Source organism: Numida meleagris, chromosome 14 (assembly GCF_002078875.1).
Source record: "Numida meleagris isolate 19003 breed g44 Domestic line chromosome 14, NumMel1.0, whole genome shotgun sequence".
NCBI lineage: Eukaryota > Metazoa > Chordata > Aves > Galliformes > Numididae > Numida > Numida meleagris.
Genome location: NC_034422.1, coordinates 8,335,188 through 8,360,374, shown reverse-complemented (window position 1 = coordinate 8,360,374; position 25,187 = coordinate 8,335,188). Strand labels below are relative to the sequence as shown.

Sequence of the window (25,187 nt, the reverse complement as noted above, 5' to 3'; positions counted from 1 at the left end):
GACGTGGCGTGGGCGTTGCCAGGGCAACGGTGGCAGATTTAAACGCCTGGAACACGGAACCGGCGTTCACCCGTGGGGTGCGGCAGCTCCGTCGAGCCGAGCTAAGGCTGCAGTTCTGGCAGAGGTTCCTGGAGTGTGTTGATGATAACTTCCTCTTCAAGTAGTACAGGAACCCCCAAGAAAAGGTGCTATGCTGGACTTTGTCCCCATCGATGAAGAGGGGCTGGTGAGTAATGTGAAGCTCAAGGGCAGCCTTGGCTGTGGTGACCATGAAATGGTGGAGTTCAGAATCCTTAGGGTATCAAAGAGAGTGTGGAGCTCAGGACTTCAGGAGAGCAGACTTTGAACTCTTCAGGGAACTGCTTGGCAAGGTGACATGGGAGAATGCCCTAGAGGGAAGAAGAGCCCAAGAAAGCTGGTTGGTATTCAAGGATCATCTCCTCCAAGCCCAGAAGCAGTGCATCCTGAGAAAAAGGAAGGCAGGCAAGGAGGAAGGAGGCCTCCGTGGATTAACAAGTAGCTCCTGGACTTACTTAAGCTCAAAAAGAAAGCCTATAGGGAGTGGAAGCAGGAACAGGTTACTTCGATACCAGGAAGAAATTCTTTACTGTGAGGGTGGTGAGACACTGGAACAGGTTGCCCAGTGAGGCTGTGAATGTCCCCTTCCTGGAAGCATTCAAGGCCAGGCTGGATGGGGCTTTGAGCAACCTGGGCTAGAGGGAGACGTTCCTGCCTATAGCAGGGGTTTGGGACTAGACGATTTTAAGGGTCCCTTCCAACCTAAACTGTTCTGTGATTCTACATATTGAGTCATCTATTACATTAGGATAACACACTTGCCAGCTGATTTACATTCTCTAAATGGAGCTGCATGTTCATTAGCAACACAATTCCGTTAATGTTGTTTCAAATACATTACAGTTTAGGGAAGTTATTCTGCAGGATCCAGAGCTAGCCAAATTCCTAAGCTCTGAGGGCAGCTGGTACCAAGGAGTGTATGTGGTTTTGTGCTGTGGGAGGTACCGATCAAGGAGCCAACAGAGCCTCACAGTTCACAGAGGCATAAAGGTCCTCGAGCAATGCATTTATGGCACACCTCTGGAGTACAAAATTGAAATTCAGTTCTGTTTCAAAACCTTGGTTAAAAATTAAATATCTTTATGCAGTAGAGGCCCTCCTGTTACCTCTGAGAGGCTCCAGCTCAATTCTAAAGAGTAGAAAGTGTTTTATTGCACAGCAATAGTGACTTCCTCCATGAGCTTTCATCTTTGTTTTTTGGCTTATCTTTCACTAGGGCGGCAACTTTGTGCCCTTCCCGCATTAACCGCCCATCACTTCAGCAGGACAGATCTGATGGGCCCTGGGTAATGAGTCCAGCCAATGCGGGTCTGCTCATAGTTCCAGAAACTGTTTCTTGTCCTGTATGAGCTGCTGAAGATGGTGAGGCAGCAGTGACAGCAGCGACTTGCTTCTTTCTATACACTACCTGCTGGGCAGGGAGAAATGGCTCATCCTCATCAGTGTTAGAAAGGGGGGACAGTGGGGATAGAGGCATATCGCATGGTCAGCGGTAATAGCAGAGCTGCTATTTCACCTCATATCTGGGCATTCACCTAATATCTGGGCACTAGGTGTAATCATGTGCCATGGCTTTATGATTTCTGCTATCGGTATTCCACATCATAACATCGTGTAGTGCACCAGGAGTCGGAGTTCATGCTGCAGTTCCGTGGCACGTTGACAGTTCTGTTTACCTGTCTAAGAAGAGAAGAACCACAGCTCCCAGAAGACTTCCAGTTCAGAGGGAAAGATAAAACTGACTGGCAGTCACGAGGCTGTTGTTCCCTTTCTTTCTGCCTGTCTCTGCAGTGTGTGCTCCCTAGCTGTCTCATCTTCAGCACTGGAGTAAGGCTTTCAGTTTTTGGACGCTCTCTCCCTCATCTTATTTGATGTATTAGTTTCAACTCCAATTATATTATATAGTGTTATCTTGCATTCCTCTATCATATTTAGCAAATTAGTTTTCTCCCTTAGCTCGTTGCCGCTGTTTTGTTTTTAGGCCCATCTCCCTGCCTTTTCCCCACCCCTCTTCCCCCTTTCCCGAGGCATGGGTCCATGTGTTCTCTGCCCCATTAGTCATGGAACTGGGCCAGAACCGGGACATCATGGTATTTTAACGCCCTTTCACCCTGCAGAGTGCAATTTGTGAGGCGTCGGACACCTTTCAAAGTATTCAGAATAAGTGCAACTGTTTCTAAACCCCTCTTTGTCCCTGGTCAGTTGTTGCTACCGACCCGTTCTGTGCAAGATTCTCTTTCGGGAGATAGTGGCACTGAGTGCTGCTCCGTCTTCAGCCGCTAAGTGGCAGGAGCAGCGCGGGTTGCTTGCTGCCGTGGCTCGCCGTGAGCCCAACCTGACTGGGAGCTCCTGGAGCTCTCTGCCTTTTCCAGCAGCAGCCTCGGTGAGGAGGGAATGGATGCTTTTTTCCCCCCTCCCCTCCATCGCACCTGTATGCTTGGTGCTTTGGTGCTGACTGGTGCTCACACTGGTTGTGTTGCTGCCTGGATTCTGGCTGTACCTTTACAGCCCTGCTAGCGTTCAACCCTGAGCATGAGTCCTCAGTGTGTCCCAGCTGGTGTGGGTGAGGAACTCCAGCCTGGGGCTGTCACTGGCATGAAGTGCCATGCTGCAGCTACACGACTCCTGGCTTTGGAAGGAGAAGCAGCTCTCCAGCGCTGCCGTGGGGACCTACCTCCCTCTTCCCTCAAATACCTTCTCATTGAGCTCAGCCTGTCAGAATTAGGTGAAACATGATGCTACGAGCATGGGACGGCAGTTATTTGGAGAATGTGGTGGCATCTCTGCCTGCAATGATCTGACTGCAGGAGCAAGCAGAATCCTGCTGTTAAAACCTCTCAGCACGCCCTTTGCTCTGCCCTGCACTGCAGGGTTCCCACATGTCAGGGGTTTCAGCCCAGGTCCCCTTGGCCAGCTGCAGGCACGCTGCGAGATGAGAAAAGGGGCCCTTTTTCTACTGCTGCAGCTTGGCTCTACAGGATGCATTCTCCCTACGTATCCTGCTCTGTAACCACAGGGCAGATCTGGAGCTGTTCCCTGGCTGATGTTGGCTGTCCCCCAAGCTCTTGCCCAGCTGTTTCAGTAAAACATTCTGTCCTTCCTGTAAGGACTGTCCCCACAATCTAAGTGAGTTCAAGACACTGTATAACAACTTTAGGAAATAGATTTCATTGCAGTGGCAGGGACCCGGTGCTGACAGAGCTGCTGCTGCAACACCGTCTCTGGGCCATTCTCTGGCCCCAAGGGGACACACGGGTGCTGAGGCCAGAGGGGCGTGAGGGCAGTGCTGTGCGGAGCCCGCGGCGCTCACCTGGAAGCAGGCATTTCTGGATGTCAGAAGAGCGGCTCTGTCTCCTGTTTGCTGGGTCAGTGGTTGGTGTTTTCATCCTCACGATAAGCAATGGAGCTGCTCTGGGAAAACCCAGAAAGGCCAAAGTACTACTAGTAATTGAATTACCCTTTCTCAGTCTGTTGTGAGCGGTAGGTCAGGCTGTAGCTGAGCTATTCCCTCTGTTCTTTGTATCATACTCTGACGCAGGGGTTTAGTTGAAGCTGGGTGACCTGAGGGCCAGAGAGAGCAAACTGCAGAACAAAACCTCCATCCCCGAGTGCAGGACAGGAGCCTTTGTGGTGCTGGGTGGCAGCAGAGGGTGCTGGAAGGTCCCGTCTGATGTCACAGTGTCAGAGTCATCCTGATATCTTATTTAGCGCTCACTTCAGGTAGGGCTTTTTGTTAGAGACATTCCCAGCTAATTAAGAGCCACCTGCACTAGGACACAGGCACAGTGTTGGCTTCAGTGAAAACCAAAGTGCAAAGGCCCCTATGGATGCTTTGCAGGGGCCTTCAGCAGCTGACAGCACACCCAGGTGCATGCGCTGCACTTCTGCAGCTGAAAGTAGACCTTTTATAGGAAACAAGTGTTGCCTGACATTCTCTTATCCAACTGGCCACAGTGGTTATGAAATGAATGTTACAAAATGGGTGCCCTTGAATGACATTCCCCAGCGACAGCTGTGGGACGTGACCTGTGGTGCAGAGAACGGATCACAAGGCAGAACTTAACAGGAGTGGTGAAGCACAGGGAAAAAATAACTGTGCTAAGAGACAGTGGTTTCCTCTCTTGGTGCCTTCGATTCATGATCAGAAGCTGGTTTAGAAGAGGGCCTTTATTAGGATACGTGACCACACTCTGCTCGAGGAGGTTTAGATGAGATTATCTTTCTCATTATATGCCGGAAGCAGTTGTACCTCTGAACAAAAAGCCAAAGAAATAAAAACAACATAAACTTTGATTTACCACAAACCCCGTGCAACCCACTTGTCCTTGGAGGGCTGAGCAGTAAGTGCTATTTTTAGTTTCTTTCTAACAAACAAGCAAATAAAATACCAACAACAACCAAACATCCAGTTCTGTATGATTCATCTTCCCCTGACTTTAGCCCTCAAACTGTAGACTTAGCTGATGTGTGTTAGACACTCCTTCAATGGAGGAGAAAGAATTTATACAGAGACATTAAACATATAAAAGTAAATATTTCAAGTGCCCCAGGCGGTTATGGTTACGCAGCTTATCTATGGGCTGTGAGTCCATGGAGTGGAGTTTCCACAACCGGAGCAGAATTGCTTTGTGACTGCTTTGTGGTGGGTCTAGGGCTCTCGGTACCCATCATCCGTACACCAAGGATGCAGTGTGAGAGCAGCAGTAGCCTTTCCAGTGCTTTGTGCCTTTCTGAACACGTTCCTCGTGTGACTACATCCTCACTCACACGGATGTGTTTCTTGCACAGGGCTGGCGTGGCACATGCTGGGTGTGGGTGAGACCTCACAGACAGCTCGCTCAGCCTTACGTCCTGTGGGCGGGTATGCGAGTTTGTCCTGGTTTCCAAATGAAGCAGAGAATTGAGGCTGTGCGGCAGGATGGAGCATTGGTCTGGCCAAAGGGCTTGGGGTGAACACCGTCCCACTGTGCGCCATGCGGCTCAGCTGGAGGGAGGTGCCATCCAGTAGGACATGCTGCCAAAGGTCATCCGCTGGAGCTACAAACAGCATGCTAATGGCAGGAGAGAGCAGAGGGCACACCTCACCCGCTGGACACTCACCGCATTCAGGGCCAGGGGCTGCCCCACAGCTGCTGGTGGCACGAGTGGCCCCATTGGAGGGCCACTGCTCATTGGGGCCCATGCTGACCTGGTGTACCACTCCTTTCATCCCGCGACCCCAGGGACTGCTGCGCTGGGCAAAGGGGGAGCTGACGCCTTTCAACAGAGCATCTGTTTATTCTTGAAAGAATTAGGGAGGGCAGTTAGATCTTGAACTCGTTACTGAGCCTAAAACAATTACGATAAAAACAAGTTCCAGATGGACTTGAGAGGAACTGTTTTTGTCTTTAGTAACTTAGAACAGATTCCATGTCTTCAAGTTCCTCTGGCATTTATGGACAGGAAACACGAATTACACGCAATAATTTACTACAAACAAAGGAGACAAACTCTGCGACAGCCCATTTATCTTTGCTCATGTGCCTGCTTGAGGTCTGTGAATTGCTTAACTCGTGGGGAGCTTTCTTCTTTGTTTTCTAACTCCATGCTATTTTGGTTTGCAGAAATGAGACAGGAAGCTGCTGGGTTTCTGCTGTGGGGTTAAACTCACCTGTGACCCCAGGCAAATGCTCACACATTCCTTAAAATGCCCCAGAAAGGCAGAGAACAAAAACAGAGGTAGCAGTGGTAGTGTGACACTGTGTATTCACAAAACCATTCCCTTTCAGCACGTACATATTTAAATCAAAGGCCAGATGAATTCACAGTGATGGGTGTGCGACACACATGAGTTCTTCCCAGCCAGGACTATTTCCTTGTGAGTTGGTTTTGTAGATCACAAAAGTTTGCAATGCAGCTGGTTACTGATGCTATACCTGCACATGCAGAACTGGTACCAGTGCATGGGAAAGCGTTCCCTCTGGTACCAGTGCATCTCAGTTCTTCTTGTGAGTGACCTGAACAAAAGTTACAGGTAGGAGCTCTGGCAATTTGTTCTTCAGGCAGCTCCAAGAGCCCCCAGATAGAGCTTTATCAAAGCCCATCCGGATGCCTGAGCATCACAGCACTGCTGGCAGCACCTGTGCCCACATCAGCTTTGGTCCCTGGGCAGGGGAAGGACAACAGGACCAGGCAGGAGGAAATCAGCAAAGAGGCTCCTGAGCAGTGTCCCTGTTCTGGCAGTCCCTTCTACTGTCTTGCAGTTGAGAAAAAGAGATTGTGGTTTTGTTTTTTTTTCTGTGTGTGTGTGTGGTTTTATCTGGATTCTGTGGTTTTATAGAAGCTCTGTCAGCATCCCAACAAAGGTATATGAGTACTCAGCTGTGTGGCTGGGCTGATGTGAAGTGGTGGAAGGACATAATTCCCAAAGACCATAAAATGTGACAAGGATTGTAATGCAGACTGAAGCTGCCCCGGGCGTACTGTAATGCATGAAGTCAGCTTGGCTGCTCTCCGAAGGAAGTGAGATCATGGGCAGAAAGCAGCCTGGGAACTTGTGGGGTTTGTCTGGCCTCTTCCCATGCAAAATGGGGAGCTTCTGGATGCATTTCATCCGCTTCCCACTCTCTCCCCTTGATTCCTATGAAAAAAAAAGCCTTTAAGCAAAAGCCTGGAGAAGTAGAGTTCTCAAAATTTGGCTGGCAAACAAGGGAAAAGAAGGAAAATGATAAAGTGATGACATTTTTTTTGCTTTCCATGTAATGTCTGATTTGCACACGGAGTAATTAGGTCTGATCATTTGGATTCTCATCTCCTTGTAGCTAGTCGGGCTGGGCTCCAGACTGCTGACCTTCCAGCAAACAGGCTCCAAATGTTTATCTCCAGCCTTGGTTCAAGCAAGGTAGGGGCAGGAGTTACAGAGCTTGAACTCAGCTTCTGACTGTGAGAGCAGATAGGAAATCTCTAATCCTCCATCCAAACGAGCAGATATTTACTCATTTACTTCTTTCATTGTCCGTTTATTCACTCTCAGTTCTTTTACTCAGTTGCAGTTGCCCTTCTGCTGGGGCTGTGGCTGCACAATGCTGACGCACAGAGCTGTGGCAGTGGGGCTTTGGGGCTGAAACAGCCACATAGATCCAAGCTGCATTTTGCAGAGCCCCTGGCTGCAGTCAGGAACTGTCTTTCCTTCCTTGGCTCTTCTCACCTGCTGGAGCTCTCACACCTGGCCCAGCTCCCACCAAAAGGCTGTACCAGAACGGCTGAGTTTTTTTGACTGGGCTGCAGTTTTAGCATCCCCTGGGCTCCACTCCCAGAGTCCCCAGTGCAGCTCAGACTGGCAGTGCTGGTTCTCAGCACCTGGGCACTCAGGAACCCGTCCCCCAGTGTCCACCTGTCTCATCTTTTCCTCTCTCCCACTCTGTGTGTGTTGCTTTAACCTCCCTGTCCCCTCACCTTCCAGCTGCATTTTGACCCTCATCAGACAGCAGTCAGGGTGGAGGTGGTGGAAAACACAAGGACTCCCTCCTCTGCCAATGATTTCATTTTCCATTAACTGAGGGCTTAAAGAGGAATCTCAGGGCTCATTAAAAATGTGATGACGGTTTAACCTTCTGCAGAAACCCAGTACCAGGCCCCTTCCTCTGCCCGCAACCAAGGTGGCTGTGAAATTAGGCCTGGCTCCTCAGCACAGCATCCAGCTCAAGAAAGCACCTTGAGCTCAGGAGTGAGGGATGGTTGGTTTATTTAGCCCTTTATCAGACCATGCTATCAGAGAGCACTCTGTGTACACCTGGCACAGCCCCGTGGGGAGCACGCACCTTGCGCTGCTTGCTTTGACTTCTCACTGTTTAGGGAAGCACCTCAGTGCTGCAAGCAATAAGAGGTGGAATCATTAGCATGAATTCCTAAACACCAAAGCCTCTGAATATTGGTGAACATGTCATTTGTTGGCTGCAGAGTGAGCCAGAAGCCGGGTAGCTGCAAGGAAGGCTGGGCTGCGGGGGCACCAGCCCTGCGGCTGAAGTGGGAGAGAGCAGGTGGGAGAGGCGTACCGCCTGGGCACGGCCTGGGCACACGCACACCAGGCGCACGTCACTCCCAGCACGGCGGCAGCGCAGTTCCCGCAGAGCCACGTGCAGCGCGCGCCCCCCGCCCCGCCCGCTGTTGTCCCCTTCTCTCGCTGTGATTGGTCGTCTCCGCGGGGGCGTGACCCGCCGCCCCGCCTTCCCTCAGCCGCCAGCCAACCGCACCGCCCGCCGCCATTGGCCGTTCTCAGTCGCCCCGCCTCCAGGGGGAGGAACGCCAGGGGCGCTCCCCCTCTCGGCCCGTCACCGTCCGCAGCGGGTCCGTTCCGGGTTGGAGGCCGAGAGCATGAGGCGCGCTCGATTGGCCAAATCTCGCCGCCCGTCGCGTCGGGATTGGCCGAGCGCTGCTCGCGGGGGCGTGGCTTCGGCGGCGCGCGGGGGGTGCTGTTAAAGGCCCCGCGGCGCGATTAAGCGCTGTCGCCGTGCGCCATGGCCTACCAGGGCTTGGCGCAGGAGTACCTGGGCATGCCGGCCGTGACGCGCGCCTACACCACGGCCTGCGTGCTCACTACTGCTGCTGTGGTGAGGGCTGGGGGCATGGGCACTGGGGTGCTGTGCCGCTGTGCCGCGGAGGGTGTGGGGCAGCTGGCACTGCATGCCTAGCAAGCAGCAGTGGTGGCAGCTGCCCTACCTGTGTCTCTCAGCAGCTGGAATTCATCACCCCCTTCCAGCTGTACTTCAACCCCGATCTCATCTTCAGGAAGCTTCAGGTGAGGCCTCGCCCAGGGGTACAGGGAACTGACCGGGTCCAGAGGGGCTGCTCCAGCCCTGCAAGAGCTGTCTACTAGCTCAGCATCGCATTGCTGCAGGATGGAGCTCACTCCTCCCGGCCTCCCCCCTACCACACACCATCCTGCCATTCCCCTTTTCCATGGTTCAACCCCACCTCATCCCCTGCATCCCTGGGCAAGGTCCTTGTTAGCTGTGCTGGGGCTGGGATAGCTTTGCTGTGGAGAGGGGTGAGCGTTACAGTTGCTCTGGATGCTGAATTGCGCTTGTTCCATCCTGAAACAGAGGAATCTTCTTCCATCTGGGCAGGTAGAATGTGTGTGGGGTGGGGGTCCACGTGTAGGTGTGGCTGCACAGTGTGTGGGCTGACCCCACGGCGCAGGGTGTGGGGCTGCTGCCCATGTGATCGGGAGAGAGCCACCTGTCCACCCCCTGTTCTCTCTTCTCTTTCAGATATGGAGGCTGATCACCAACTTCCTCTTTTTTGGGCCCCTGGGATTCAGTTTCTTTTTCAACATGATATTTCTGTATCCTTTGGTCTCAGTAAAGCTGTCTGCTCCCTTTCTGGCTTAGGCGTGCCTGTCCCTCCCCTCCACACTGTCATGTCATGCAGTACACTGGGGCTGTTCCCTGGGTGGTGGTGGCCCTGCTTGTGGCCCCTGCTGTTCCCCCTGCCAGGGGTTGAATCTGGCGGTATGGCTGCTGCAGCGGATGAGTAGCAGCACCACAGCTGCTTCAGTGATGTGAGACTTTCTATTTTGCTCTGGTACTTGAAAACTTGCTGACCGCCTCCTGTACTTGCAGCTGGCTGTTCCTCATGAGGCCTTGCTGGGGATGCAGGCAGCCAGCTGTTAATTTCCTATACTCTTCCCTTCTCTCCTGCTCTCAGGTACAGGTACTGCCGCATGCTAGAAGAAGGCTCCTTCCGCGGAAGGACAGCTGACTTTGTCTTCATGTTCCTCTTCGGAGGGTTTCTCATGACAGTATCCTTTTGAGCAGGCTGAGGCCCTCTGGGCTCTTCTGAGATGCTGTGAATAGCATGGGGCTCATCTGCCAGCTGTGTCCCAGGCTGCAGTGCATTGTCTGTAGCAGGCATCTGCCTGTGGGCCAGGTCAGCTGGATGGGGAACCCCAGCACTGTGGGCTGCAGGCAGGGAGTCTCACTGTGTCCCTGGGCCTGCACATCTTCTGCCCCATGGGCCTGGAGGATCTGCCAGGCCTGGCTGGCTGGAGCCTGGCCTGAGCCCAGGCAGTGTGCTTGGAGGAGTGGAAGCAAGCCAGAAGAAGAGATGCCTGTATTTGTTTTGTCTGTGAAGTGCTGGTGCACCTGGCAAGGAGAAGGGCTGCCTAATCCCAGGGGCAGTGTGGCAGCATCTGGAAGCGCCGCCTGAAGGGAAGCCTCTTGCTCAGCTCTGTGAGGAGCCCTCCAGCTGAGGGAGTGACTGTGGCAGGGCTGAGGTGAAGGGCTGCTCGATAGGTGTGAAGAGAGTGTAAGGAACTGAACCACAGCTAAGTGGGGAACTCAGAGCTGTGAGCACAGGGAGCAGGGTGCCTGCAGGCCAGCAGCGTGCTGGGTGCTGTGAGCCCATCCATCTCTGCACCTTGCCAATAGCTGGAGAGACTGCCACATGTCCCTGCCCTAAGTTTTACTTACAGTAACCAAAGCAGTCTGGATGGGGAGAAATATATCCTCCCCAAGCAAAAAACCTCTTTTGGAATGCCTTGCAGCTGGCTTAGAGCACTGGTTCTGAAACAGCATGAAGGAACTTCTCTGAAAGTCCCTTCTGATGGTCACTTGATAGAGAAGGCTCAGAGCTCCCTGGTCTCTTTTGGCTGTAGCAAGCACCTTAAGGAGCAATCACTGTATGTGCCACGCAGTGTCTTGTTCTGGGATGCAGGGAGGGAGATGGAGTGTGGGGGAGGATTGGTACATCTCAACCAGCTCAGGGAAGACTTGGTGGCATGGGCAACATCTTTCATGCCAATTAGCTGAAACTTCCCTGGTTGCATACATCTTGTGCCGCCTGGAGGTGGTGAGCAAGATAAGTTTTTTTTCCTTGACTCGGTAGTTCTTAGCTATTTGGTCTCTTCGCCAGCCTGTTTTTCTTGGGCCAGGCTTTCACCATCATGCTGGTGTATGTGTGGAGTCGCAGGAACCCTTACATCCGCATGAACTTCTTCGGGCTCCTTAACTTCCAGGCCCCCTTCTTGCCCTGGGTCCTGATGGGCTTCTCCCTCCTCCTGGGCAACTCCATCATTATTGATTTGCTGGGTAAGTCAGAGCTGGTGGGTAGTGGGGCATTCTGCAACCATGGTGTTCTCCATTCTGCTGAAGTTTTCTTGCTTTCATCTTGTTTAAGGCTGTGGGCTTCTTAAAGTGAGCTGGCTGAGTCTGCTCTGTGGCCAGGCTTGGGGCTGAGCTCAGTGCCTTGCATTTTGCTGCACTTAACCAGAGGCAGCAGCTGGGTGTGGTGAGCTCAGCCTGATGCTTGGGCTGTGCGTGGTCTCCTGAGCATCTGGTTCTGCCCTGCCTGCCTCTGCACCCATGTAAAGCGTGACTACAGCCAGCAACCTGCTGCTGCCACGCAGCACAGGTGGATCTGATGGGAGCTGTGTGCTGCTTGGGGGTTCCTGGGGGGCTCATCCTGCTTAAGCTCCAGCAGCTCTGGTCCAGCAGGCCAAGGAGGCACAGCTGGGCCTGACCTTGGTGGCATCTCTCCCCAGGGATTGCAGTGGGTCATATCTATTATTTCTTGGAAGATGTCTTCCCCAACCAGCCTGGAGGAAAGAAGTTGCTTTTGACTCCCAGCTTCCTGTAAGTGAAGCAGATTTTTATTCTTGGATTTACTGTGTTGCTTCCCAACCTGGGTTGCTTCCATAGCAAACTGGTCTGTGACTCTGTGGGGTAGCCTCACTTTGGCTGTTACTCTTGCTGGTGCTTTGCCCACTTTGTATGTGTGTGTACAGGGCAGCTGCTGGTACTGTAAGTTTCTCTAGCTGAACTGGGACCTTCTTACTGCTTGTGGAAGTGCTAGATACAGGTAGCATTTTCTTTTCCCGAAGTACATTTGTGGTTTAAGAAATTAGAACATGTTCTGCTTCACTTTAAAGATCAAAGCTGTCCTTGAGATTGAGGTACTGTGTTGCATGTTGAGCTGAGTGCTTGTGCAGTAGGGCAGTGGCCACTGTACCAAGCCTGCCAGAGTTCAGGAAGTGTTTGGACAACTCTCATAGACATATGATTTAATTTCTAGGTGCTCCTGTGTGGAGCCAGGAGTTGGACTCAGTAATCCTTGTGGGTCATTTTTTGGCTTGAGACATTCTATGCAGCCAAGCCCTGTGAAGGGTTAGGGCATTCCATGGGGGGCTGGGGATTTTCTGTCTTCAGCTCACTTTGTTAACCTGCCTGCTTGATGAGATGTGCATATCCCCTGCCAGGAAGATGGTATTTGACACACCTGAAGAGGATCCAAACTATAACCCCCTCCCTGAGGATCATCCTGAAAACCAACCTGGAGACCAAGACCAGCAGCAGCAGCGTCCACTGTAACAGAGGACTTCTGTGTGGCCAGATTCCTCTCTTCTGGCTGGACTTATGCTGTGCCCCAGAGATCTCACTGGAATAATACCAGTTGCCATTCTGATGTGTCATGCTTCACTGTTTGTATGGGTAACCCATCTTCCTCTTGTACTAAGTGGTTCTGCAAAGCTTTGCACGTAAGAACTGATGAATGCTTATGGAGGTGTTCTAGGGAGGAGGGCTGGACGTTATGTGATGGCTCCTCAGTTACCTGGTGGGGATAAGTATCAGATGGGGCGTGAAACCAGTTACTCATTCTCTTGCTGTTAATGACTTGCTGTATGGCAAGTCACTTCTGGCCTCTGTACAAAGACAAATGCTCTCTGCTCTCACAGTTGTGAGACATCTTTATGGGCTTTCAACCAAGAAGTGCACCTTGTCATGGTGTAAGCATAGCCAAGTCTCCCAAAAACCTACCATAGCAGAATGCAGCTTAACTTCCCCCTTTCCTCTGAGTCCCCCACCCTTTCTCATTGTTGTTTCCAAAGAGTCTTTACATTAAAGTCTTTATTTTTCAGCTGTGTGTCCATTTCTGCCAGGAGCAGAAGCACCCAGGTCACCAGTACTCTTCAGGACTTTGCTCAAAACTGCCAGGCTGCTTGCTCAGGCTTCTTTATTCTTGTAGGCAAGGCAAAACAGTCTAGCTGGAAGCTTTCCTTCCCCTGCTTCAACCCTGCAGGGTGTGAGAAGAGGGTGAGGTATGGATGGAGAAAGGGATGCCCACAAAAGGGACGTGGAACAGAGTTGGAAGCTTGTTCTAGTTGGTGACTGGAAGTAGCACTTGATACTAGTAATAAAGGCTGTCTGTGCATGCCATGTAATTCCACTCTTGTGGAATCCGGATCTGAATTTTAGAAATTAAACATGAACAGCTGTACTAACTGAATTTGATCATTCTTGCTAGCTTTAGTGCATGTGTGCTTCTACTACACCTCCAAAATGTTTATAGTAAATCTGCAGTGTATCTTATTATAGCTCACTTAACTGCTGTCTGTTCAGCTACGTGCTTGCAAACCACCACTAAAACTACCAGAGATGCGAGTAACCAGCAGCCAGATAAGAATGATACAGAAGCCCCATGGCAATGGAAGGCTGAAGCACAGCCATCCCACTCACCTCCTTTGCAGGCTTCCCATGAAAACAGCTCGGTAATGGAAAACTTTAACTATTTTGCTGCACTTAGGTTTCTGTCTAGGAAGAGGATGAAAGAACCATACAGACAGTGATTGTCTAGAAGGTACAGTGGTACTAGGCACAAGTGGCTTCAGACTGCACAAGCACCTGCTGTGTGCTTTGTTCATGAGCTCCTGCAGAGCTGGTGTTGTCTTTAGGGCCTGCAGAACTGCAACTCAGGAATGCAGAAGCTGGGCTGCGCTCAGTGAAGGCTGGCTGCTACACTAAATGGAAGAGCTGTGATTACAGCATGGGAAAGCTGCTTCTCACTGTTTCCTCATAGTCCCAATGCTCAAAGCAGCCTGTTCTCATCTTTCTGTGAGCTGGACTCCTGCACTTTGCTGCACTGCCTCTAGTTTCTTGGAGGGAAAATTCCTACAGCCTCTCTGGGTCTTGAGAAGCAGAAGGAAGTACTCCTAAGTGCGCTACTGGAGCTCACGTCCTCGTGTGCCTTTGTCCATACCTTGTTGCAAAGCTTAGGGTTACTTAACCGCAAGCTGCACAGCAGTTAAAAAAACATGCACCACTGATGCTAGGCTTAAGGCTACAGCAGTTTTGTCTGTGTTTTGATAGCGTTCCCTGAAGGGGCTGCTTGCAGAATTGACACCTGATTCTAACAAAAAGAGGCTGAAGTGTTCTCAGAAAGAACTGGAGTTCTTGCATTCACAAGGCAAAACATGTTCTGATTGGCTTTGTCTTACAAGCTGAACTCACCTTTCAACCTCTGTAATAAGAAAAATTGGATGGAATACCACTCTGGCACAAGAGTCTAGGTTAAGACTGCAATAATATTATTGTTAAATTGCAAATTTTGGGTTTCTGTGTACTAACATCTGGAAGAAGTTCCTTCCACCCTGGAATTAGAACTAGCTCTGCTAATACTCAAGTCTAAACATGATAAATTTGGGCCAGAAAGTAGTTCTGACTGTGCAAGCAATGTGGGTGGACCAGTAAGGATTGTAAAACCTACTGGCTTTATCGTAAAGGTCTGAATGCAGCTGTCAGGCTGCCAGCAAAATCTGCCCTGTTTGCAATGCCTGACAGTTCCTGGCAGTGAAAGGTAGGAACTCTATCAAAGAGCTGGTGGACCTCAGCAGCAAGGCAGATGCTAATTAGATTTATTTATTTTTTTTTAAGGAAGCTTGTATTTTTTAATATTGCTTCAATGAATTTTCTGTTTTTAAGCACCCCAGGAAAAGACAGATTGTCAGGTTTTTGCAGACCTAGAAACACTGCAGTGCTGAGGTCTTTTGTGCACTGTAACTGGCCACTATGGGAGCAGATAATGACTACTGCAAAGCCTGTTGCTGAAGGGATGCTGCAGTCTCAGTTGCTGAGTGCAGACTTTAACTTCTGCATCAGGTCAGAGATGTTATAATCTTCCAGCTGCAATTTTCACAGGGAAAAAAAAAAAAAGATAAAGGAACATCACACTTCACCACTTATAACCAGAAGTGACTCAGTTGCTATAACAGGACAAAACAGTGTGAGATTCACTACTTATTTAAACATACCGAACTCTACCTTAGTAGTATGCATTCCTTTTTATTTAAAAAGTTGTTCTAGTAGTGCATGTTGCACCTATACAAAAGTATTTTTACACTGTCCACACACAGGTATATAAGGGCTCCAACAGCTGCCACAAGTCTCAGCTAGATCATGTGCTAATGCAGCATTCTTGGTACGTGGCCTCTAGGCTGAGGGGATGGGGGCAGAAGTCAGCAGTACTGGGAACTCTTGGCAAGTGGAATGTGTGTCCCCTTAGGGACAGTAAGACCCCTGCCAATCCTAGATCCATTGGGGGAGAGGAGTAGGGACAAAGTCTGTAGGAAGAGCACCAGTGTCACAACAGGAAGTTTACCAGGCTGGAGCAGTGTTGGCCAAGCGTCGCATGCGCCTAGGAAGAGAAGAGTTACAATAAGTGCTGTGTTACAGACCCGTGAAGTCTTACTAGAACTGATGCTTTGGGTAAGGTTACTGCAGCTTTGTGATCTTCCTAGATTTACTGCCTAGACAAACTTCCTTGGTCATTTGAGTGCCCCTGCTCATAATGCTATGACACACCATTTTTGACAACAGCTTTTAGGGCAGTTTTGCTTATTGAGTGAGATTGAACCAGTTGCTACTGAGAATTATTCAGACAGTGATAGCTGAGAGGAGGAAAAACAATTATAAATCTGTTAATAAGCAATAAAGCATTGCTAGGAGAGAGCTGAGCCAGCATACTTACTGTTCCCACAACACATATTTTGGAGAGATGCTAGCAGTTCATTTATATTGCCAGAAGCAGTTGCAGGTTAACCAAGTAGGAGCAAGTGCTTTTGAGTACTTGCTGAACACTGCTTAGTGGGGCTCTATGGCAAGCAGAGCTCCTCCTGGAATGACAGAAATGCTCGCATGCCAGCAAACAGGTCAACATTCATCAGGCTGGAGATGAGACCTTGTCTGTCCCACTTTATCCTACATAAAAGGAATCCTTCTGCCAGGATGCTAATTAGCATGACAGTACACGAAACTCCAATATTTTTGATGAATGCCTTCCTACAGAAACAAATCCCCCTGCAACAACAGAGAGTCCAAGGGGGGAAAAAAAAAAAAGGAAACTTTGCTTCAAGCAGGATATAGTTAAAGTAGACATTTAAATATTTGCGGAGTAAGGTGATAACAGTTTAATATCCTGAAGCAAAAGGGCTGTGAGTTTCTGTTGTGGTGTGCGAGTTTGAAATCCTGCCAATTGGCATTCAGCAGAGAAAGAAAAACGTGGAAGCTTTTAATTTCTGTCTTAGGGACAGGCCAGAATGAGAACTGCCTGAACGAGGGGCAGCACCTTGTATTTCTGTCCTGGTCTCTGATCTTCTTCTCCATCTCGGCATCTGTGAGGGTTTCCAGAAGAGGGCACCACTGGTCAGCATCCCCCGTGTTGCGAATTGCGATTTCCACAGTCGGCAAAGGGTTCTCACTGCAGCAGCAGGGCAGAAATCAAAGCGACATTCATCAGTGCTAACAGTCCACTCCTCTGGGTTACCAGCCCAGATGCAAGACGCAAGCACAGCAGATCATTTTAAGTGTTTCAGGCTTAAGGAGTACCCCGGGGCAGTTACCATCTCGAGGAGCCCAGTTTCTGGGAGACCAATTATTACCAACTCTACAACCACCAGAGAGGGAAGATGTCAAAACAACTGTGGCAGAAGCAGTTCCCTCCTATTAAGGCCATTATGTACTTGGCTGTCAGTGTTCAAATGGAGTAAGCACAGGCAACGTTCGTATCAGTTTATTAACATGGGGAGGATGTCTCCCAGAGCAGCCGCTGAGCAGGGACTGTTAACAGGGCTCTTGATCTACCTTTGCCATTCTGCAGCTCTTCCTTCCTAGCTATAGCTTGCATAGTACACCTCTAGCAGCACTTTCCAGCATGTCACGCTTTCCAGGAGCCTGATAGGATGGGAACCTGACAGTGGAACAAGGACTGTTCTCCTGACTGCCATGGCAAAGGTTGTCTTTTAGGACCTGCTGCTGCAACCACAGACTGTGATTAATCCTAGGACAAGCAATGAGACACAAAGCTCTGTCACAGATCACAAGGCTGCTCCTCAGAGATCTGCCTGCCCTGAACAGCTGCATTATCACATGCATAAAAATGTTTACTCCTTCACTAGTGACTTTTCAGTAAAAGTCAACAGGAACTTACCAGGAGTAGCTTCCTAAACATTGAGGGTGGAGCTGGAAGCCCAGCATAAATACAGAGGAGCCTCAGAATGTAAATGTTTGCTTTGAACTCTAGAAAGCAGCTCAGTACAAGTGTGTGTGCGTGAATGTGTACGTGTGCGTGAACGTGTGTGAGCCCTCGCACAGGTGTGTGTGCAGATCTGGATCCTTCCCAGGGACAAGCCCCACCAGGATCCCAGCACTGATGCACAACCATCTCATTCACGGGAAGGAACTTCGGTGCTGATCACCATGGGAACAGACAAAGTCTGCATCAAAGCTGTTAAACGAAAAATGAATCCAGCGCCCTCGGTATCTGATCCTGGGAGGAAACTTCAGTCAAATCCACCTCCAATATTGCTGAGATCCACTAAAGCAACACTTGAAACCAGGAAATTCATCTGAGCCACAAAATGCTGCAAATTCCAGACTAACCGCTAGATCTTGCCTTAAGCATGGTAAACGAGGTTCAGACCACGCTATCAGCAATGAGCACCCGCTAGAATTAAAGAGGGGCTGGAAAGCCAGCTCATGAGCATTGCTTACATGCAAGCCACTCAGATCCCACATTTCTGCGGGGCAGAATTAGAGAAAATGAAAAATCCTCCCTCTTCTCCTAGCCTCCATCACAGTACAGCTCCCCCTCCTTCATTTTTTAAACAAGAGGTGCTGGCAGAATGACTGAAAGGCACTGTCAGCAGTAGCATTCCCAGTGGAGCACCACACTGCCTCTGCTGGGACAGAGCCTCTGGCAGCAGCATCACGGGCACAGCAGTGCAGCCAAGAGGGCAGGGAGAGGTCTTCCTCTGGAAAGGGCAACTCCTCAGGCATGCGGGTTCGATGTTCAAGAGAACATCATTCTGGTTTCAAAGGCAAAAGTCTGGGTATGAAACACTGTGTGCTGCCCTTAGAAACATCTCAGCACTGAGGCAGGAAATGTTTAGTACACCATCCCCCTGAAAATCACAACTGCATCAGTTACCAGCCACTTCCAGTCCTGTCACTTCTGCTGGGCTCTCTGGCTCCCCTTGTTTTGCAGAGAGAAGCCAGCTGAAGGAACTGCCCTGGAGTTCATCAACCAAAGGACAGTTTCACCTCTCCCTCAGATGACTAAGAAGCACATGACTTCTCACATCTCCAGTTCCTGGAGGTTTTAAGGTTCTTTTGATACATCTACAGCAGACTCTTTCCTTACATCGGCGGAATAACTTTGGAGCAACCATCACTCCTGTGGTTTGGGAATTCAGGAACTAACCAACCACAAAACCCAAACATCATTAATCACAGGAAGGTTTCAAAAGTACTCCTTTGCAGGAAGAAAAGAGGGAAGAGGAGGGCATGTTTGTACTATGACAAAAAAAGCAAGTCTTAAATTAGCCATTTTTTGCCTCCAAATGGTTCATGGCTACATACTTTGTTCTTTGTGCTTTATCCCCCTTAAAAAATTGCAGCAGTCTACAGAAGGCCTGAAATCTACCTACTTGAGCTACCCCTAAAAGGAAGCAGTCTTCAGTAACCAGGGCCAGATACGTGTTTTTACACATATAAAGTACACATGTAAAGTTGGCACTATTCTGACAGACCTGAGAAACAGACCCTCAGCAGCAGGGAAGAAGAGGCAGAACTAGAAGTATCAAATTGCCATTGACTGCCCTCCAAGTTCCCACCAATTCTCAGCAACACGTACACGCTGCTCTAGCAGTTTCATTTGGTCCCTCACCGGATCTGCAAGTATCAATCAGCTGTCATGGACAGCAAGAAGAAGTCAACTCCCTAGTTCCAAGAGAAGAGTTTAACTTCCACGTGAACCACATTAAGGATTAGATGCAAGCCTCCTTGAACTGACCTCTACAAAACCGGCGCCAGCAGCACCTTTCTCCCACCTCTGCAATACATCACTTGCTGAACTCTCAAACTTCCTCAAGTGTCACCATGGCCGGAGGTCAAAAAACCCGCCAGCACACATTAAGGAATACTTAACAGACTGCAAGCTCAGCAACATATGGAGGATAACATCCGTACAGTAAATTGCCACAGAACACTGCACGGCACAACTGGGAATAATTATTATTAGGAGACAACTTGACAAAGCTGACTAATCAAACCTGACACTGCTGCATTCCAGCTAAGAGAATGGCCTGTGATCAAGCCAACTTTAACGTCAGCCAGGGTAGAGAGCTACGGCGTCGATCAGTCTCAGCCCAGAACACCAAAGCTTGGCCCAAGTCAGGCAGAGCTGATGAGACGGAAACGTATCCAGGGCTCATCATCTGCAGACATTAGAAGAAGGCGGCACAAGGTATTCTGTCACTGTTAATTAGAACAGCCTTTCATTCTGTGGCAAAAGCTGATTTCATTGATATTTGGTCCTGGAATGTATTACACCCACTGCAAAAAGATCTCTGAGCAAAAGCACAAGCTGGTCGAGCCACACCAGGATCTACTACAGAACAAAACACACCGTGCACTAGAGCAAAACACTTCATTTCTTCACCAGGCAGGCAGCCAGCAACAAGCAAGGGACCGTGTCTGAGCAAGGTATGACTGCAAACATGTCACTAACATTTAGAGTGCTTTGGTTAGATCCACTAACACTTCTGTTATCCAGGAGTCCATCCATTTCATACAAGCAATACAATGTCTCTTACACCTTCTCAGTAACACCTAGCCACCCTGTGATGTGTGACTCACTTGCCACTTCAAGACAGACAACCATCCAAAACAGTGAGGAGGAATGAATCCATCTGAGCTGCTCACCTTGCACAGCAGTGGTCTTTAAATGATACCAGCTTAGGGGATCGCCAGTTGATGAAACATACAAAAGGATGTCCAAGAAATAAAAAATCTTTAGTTGCACCCTACTTATTTTTCATCTAATAAACTTGCTTAAAAGGAAGATAGTTTTGTGTACTAGTGGGTATGTGAGCATGAGAAATCAAACACTTTCCCATGCAAAAATAATTTAAGGACTACAGAGTGGGTGCAATCCATAAAAACCAATTTCAAATTAAGCTTTCTACACTGCGTCAGCTGTTCAAGATGTTAACAGCCATGATGTAAGAACACACATCTACACCCATGCCAGAAAGATGACAGTTCTGTACCTGAAGGCGTATGTCTTCTGATGCCAGCTCAGCTGTCCCCGGATGCTGTAGGCAATAGTAGTGACAAACTCCCCACCCAGGCCAAGCTCTGAGCACAGCTTCAAGGCAAATTTCTCTGGTGAATTCTCCTTCTCTGACATGTCCCATTCAAACTGGTCTACAAGGGAGATGTTCCCCACATGGATGTTTAGCTGGAGACAAGGGAAGAAACAAGTCATTCATTTCTCAAGGACAAAACCTAACCTGGACACGGGCCTAGAATTAGGAACTCCTTGGCTCTGAGAGAAGTCTTTGCACTCTTCCTCCCCCCCATAACAAAACCGGAGAAATGCAAATGGTTTGGCTCTTGTTCTACTGCCTTCCTGTAATTACCTTAATAATAACGCGTTGGTCTGACTGATCCTCTAGGATACTGTCAGTTGGGTATGATTCGATCTGTTGTCGGATGGCAGAGGCAATAGCAGGGACAAAGGTCAGAGGATTCAAATCCAGGTCATCACAAAGAATCTCAGAGAACATTTCTGGGGTCATCAGCTTTTCTGATACAGAAGAAGAACAAAAACAAAAAAACATTTTTCTCAGTCACCAATGTCTGCCACTTATGGAATACACAAAATTAAAATCTTTGTGTGAAGAGGGGAGTCCTAAATGCATCACCTTTTGCTGTTAAAACAGTGTTTTGTTTCAGGGTTGTACACATGACACAGGGACATGACCTAACAGCTTTCTTTACTTGTTTCACAGAGATAACGTAGCGATGGTCTATTAATCCACATACATAAAGAAGCTATACACATTAGTTGTTTGGTATTTATCTTGGCTGACATTTCCCTTAGGTTGCTGAACTGATGAAGTGGATCAGAATAGGCCGGTTTAACTTTTCAGATTACAAGCATCCAGGAATTACTGCAACCCATGGAAGTGTCAGGGATCTGCTAAGAGCCATGAGAGCCAAATATGACACACTAAAGTTAAAGAGCTTTAAAGTTTTTCCTATATGGGGCAAGGACATGCTCGTTCTCTCTTCATATTTAGTGATTAATGCAACTGTATCTCTCTAGCCTCAGGAAACTCTCTTTCCTACATACCATTCATGTTCCATGTAAATGCATCTCTGAGTTTCTGCCCATCAATTTCCATATCAAGCCTGATTGGAACCAGAACCTCCGGCTGGGATGCGTTCTCATGGATGACTGCTGGGTCATGGTCATCAAAGCTAAAACGAAGAGCAACAATGCAGCATGTGGAATAGAAAATGATACATCTGGCATGCATGGAAAAAAGGTGCTTTTTATTGTTACCAATCCCTATACTTCAGCTCCCCAATTATTAGACATACTCCTCAACACAAAGTTACAGGGCTCTGGCAACCACTTGTCTATTAGAGCAACCCCCTGCAGTGCCTCATGTTGGTAACTGTTTCCACTTTTCTAAAGAAGGAAGCTGCCTTACCACAGAGGGAAAGTCCTCTTCTTGTCCCTGCCCATGCGATTTCTGTTAATTGTTGTTGAGCATGGCACCGCATCCAGGTGGTGAGAGCTGTTGGGCAGTGTTGGCACCCACTGGTTGTTCCTCTTTGCCTTCTGTTCCCTGGAAAATGAGACTCTGTGTTAATCTGCAGGCCCTGAACACCACTGCCACTATTTAAGGAATAGTATCATAAATTTCGAGTTCCTCCCTAAAGACAGTTGGGCTGAGAACTCATATTCCACACAATTTCCTTCAAAGTCCATTCTCCAGCTCACAACTATCCATCGTATAGGAATCCAGGTGTACCACTATAAATATGACGTTCATATTTGGATTTCCTGTCTATATTTACAGAGGGGCTGCTGAGAAATGTGACATCTCCACCAAAAAGTACGTGCAGAGTGTTCTGCAAAACATCTGTTACAGTTGGAATGGAGTAATTGCAAAATGAGCTGTATCATCAAACACTAATGTTTTTCTTCCTGTTACATGTGGGCAGCAACCCAATCCTTACACTCTGGAGATCTTCATTTGCCCAGCATTGCAAATGTCTGCCAGCACAGACTTGCAAGCGCCCCGTGCACAATGCCTTGGGTTTATGCAGTTTCTGTTGGGACAGGACAGTGCTTCCAGTCCACGCTGACACCTTCCAGCAGCTTCACTTTGACCTTGGCCCTCACCAACACTGATTACCTGAGGTAGGTGGGAGGTTCTGTGCTGATAGACACTGCCTTGTATTTCTCATCATTTCCATCCAAGATCTCTTCCACTTCAGAGGCCTTTAACAGCGTCACACTGGTGGCTAATGTTGTATATCCATGATCTGTTACCAGGAAACATGCCGATAATTAACGTGGAAAAGCATTACATAGCATGTGGCATAAACAGGCTGAATAGTGAAAAGCCCTCTCTGCCAATGCAGGTGGGACTAGCAAAAAACACATCATTTTAAAAGTCCTTAAGTCCTCGTAAATAGTAGATAAGTTTATAAGTAATGTGCTTTTACATAAGGGGAGAAAAAAAAAATCCCACCCTAAATTGCCCCATACCATCACATCATTTAGCTCTGCGCACCTACAGTCTGCCATGATGATGTAAAATCCTTTCCACAGTGGGAGGAAAAGCCCAGGAAACTATAAATCCTGAGTGGACTTAAAGGTTGGAAATGGAGATGTAACGCTCAGTGGAAAAGCGAGTGGCTGGGCAGACATATCAGATATTAATGAAAGCTAAGCCAGGGAGTACAAACTCTTAAGACTTGGAAAAGGGGAGAACATCAGGACAGATCTTGCTGAATTGCACGGACCATCTGCATCTGAGAATCCATTAATGTTCTGAGAAAGAAAAGTTCAGCATGTGATGAAGATGCACAGTTGGACGACCACAGGGAGAGATCAGAGGAAAAGGATGAGATGTTAATATATACTGTAATAACACCAAAGGTCACAATGGAGACTATTCCTCTAGCACAGCTAAGAATAACACACAAATCAGACTTACATCTTCTGGGACTGTGAGACCGCTGATTTTCTGTTGGGAAAGAAAGAAAACAGCAGTGGGTCAGCAGGATATTAAAGGAGGCTTAAGTCTGGAATGAACCACTTATCTTTATTATGCTTTAGCCTGAGGAGCGTATGACAAGTTACACTGCTAACAAATGTAAGTACTTACTGTTAGTCTCCCATCAAAAACAGTACCAAGGTGGATGTATTCTCACACTGTGGCAGTAACATCAGTAGAAACACACTACAAATTCTGGGAGTCATAAATGTATAAAGTTAAGCACACGTGCACACTTTCAGTGGGCTAAGGGACAAAACCACCCCTCTTTGCTAATAAAAATCTCTTCTGGAATAAGGTATTTATCTTGAGGTGTGGCTTTTGCATTGTGATGAGTGCAGCCAAATCCAAGACAGCCACGTTTTGCAGAGCGCTCCGTCACTGAGGCAATCTGAAGTGATTAGCATAGCCCTAAAGGTGCACAAGCTTCTGAGCCTACAGAGACAGTTCTTCAAGGCAAACATTTAGACCGGGAGCATTTACTCATCTTCTCACCATGTGAAGATGCCACTATCTTCTTCCTTTCTTCCACTGTGGCTAGTCGTCTCCAGAGAGAGGGATACCTCTTGTACAGCGAGCCCCGGAACATACGCAGGTAGTTCCCCACCTACAAAAAGAAAAGCAAAGATATGACCTGAAAACATATTGCATTTAAAGAAATGTTTAGCCAAAGCTGAAACAAATTCTCTGTAATGATAACAGGGACCTCATAAAAATCCTCCTAAGAGAAGTTTTAAGTTTTTCACAATTCACTGTATCAGGTTTGGCATCATAAAGCACAATTCTTGACACAATACAGAACACATAGTTTTTATCAGCACTTTACTAGTTCGATAAGAAACTCCAACACATTGACAAAAATCAATTTTCGTGTATTTTTGAACAACTTAACATTGACTTTGCTGTATCAGTGCAGTGTTCAGTAGGAATTTCATCAAGCTGGATACCCAGCTCTCCAGCAGCATCCCTTTCCCCAGACACTGCTGGGATGGCTCACACACCCACAGCCCTGCCTCGTGCTTTACTTTAAATCCTTGGAACATGCAGGATGTGATTTCTGCCTCCTCCAAACTTGCTGAACACCTGCAAAGCAGTTCTGCTCTTCTCAGCTCGATGTCCTCACTCACAGTGGAGACTCCAGTAAGGCTTGCTAGACAACAGGATGAGTTCTAGGCTCTGAAACCAGATTTTTAGACTGATGCTGTGCTTGCAGAGTGCTTACTGTTCACAAAGGGGCTCACCTCCCTTGTAATAAAGGACTCATTTTGACCTTAACATCTTTCAGATCATTTTTAATTGTATCTGTTGCTCTCACCAGCAGACAGCAGCTAGCGGCGGACAGGAAGGCGATCCCTTCTCCTCCTCCACGTGCCTTGTACGGCACAGACGGCCCGGCTGGCTGCAGCTACGGCTCTTTCAAACCGCACGTTTCCCACGGTACCAGGGCAGCAAGGGCCTTCTGCCCCAGCACAGCACAGCCCATCCCGGTGCCTCGCCCCCCCGGCCCCCGCCATTGTCCGCACCTCGGAGCCGATCATGTAGAACTCGCCGTCCTCCTCCAGCTGGAACTTGACGGGCTTCTGCCCAAAGGTTTTGCTCAGCGCCATCATCATCATCGCGGCGGCCTGGCGGGGCTCCGGCGGCGCGGAGGGGAGCAGGGCGCAGCGGGCGGGGCAAGGCCGCGGCCTACTCGGGCGCCGCTCCGCGCATGCGCCGGGTGCCG

General features: G+C 48.8%; 2 protein-coding genes across 6 annotated transcripts; one reads left to right on the top strand and one right to left on the bottom strand.

Moving 5' to 3' along the window:
* On the top strand, positions 53 to 13,329 carry DERL3 (derlin 3). Of its 5 annotated transcripts, none has more exons than XM_021412796.1 (7): positions 8,506 to 8,666; positions 8,789 to 8,854; positions 9,327 to 9,400; positions 9,763 to 9,856; positions 10,949 to 11,144; positions 11,597 to 11,687; positions 12,311 to 13,329. In XM_021412796.1, exons 1-7 carry the CDS (start codon positions 8,574 to 8,576, stop codon positions 12,420 to 12,422), a joined length of 726 nt encoding a protein of 241 aa, XP_021268471.1. In that variant the 5' UTR covers positions 8,506 to 8,573; the 3' UTR covers positions 12,423 to 13,329. The 5 variants fall into 5 exon arrangements, with proteins under 5 accessions (XP_021268475.1, XP_021268471.1, XP_021268474.1 ...); XM_021412797.1 differs by having other exon boundaries at positions 8,508 to 8,666; positions 8,792 to 8,854; XM_021412800.1 differs by lacking the exons at positions 8,506 to 8,666; positions 8,789 to 8,854 and adding an exon at positions 53 to 226 and having other exon boundaries at positions 12,311 to 12,969.
* On the bottom strand, positions 15,151 to 25,177 carry SMARCB1 (SWI/SNF related, matrix associated, actin dependent regulator of chromatin, subfamily b, member 1). Its single transcript, XM_021412788.1, has 10 exons — positions 24,988 to 25,177; positions 23,960 to 24,071; positions 23,405 to 23,434; positions 22,598 to 22,727; positions 21,887 to 22,024; positions 21,523 to 21,650; positions 20,807 to 20,973; positions 20,435 to 20,625; positions 16,453 to 16,584; positions 15,151 to 15,522 (listed from the first exon to the last, which is right to left on the bottom strand). The coding sequence occupies exons 1-10, from the start codon at positions 25,078 to 25,080 to the stop codon at positions 15,483 to 15,485; spliced, it is 1,161 nt and encodes a 386-aa protein (XP_021268463.1). The 5' UTR covers positions 25,081 to 25,177; the 3' UTR covers positions 15,151 to 15,482.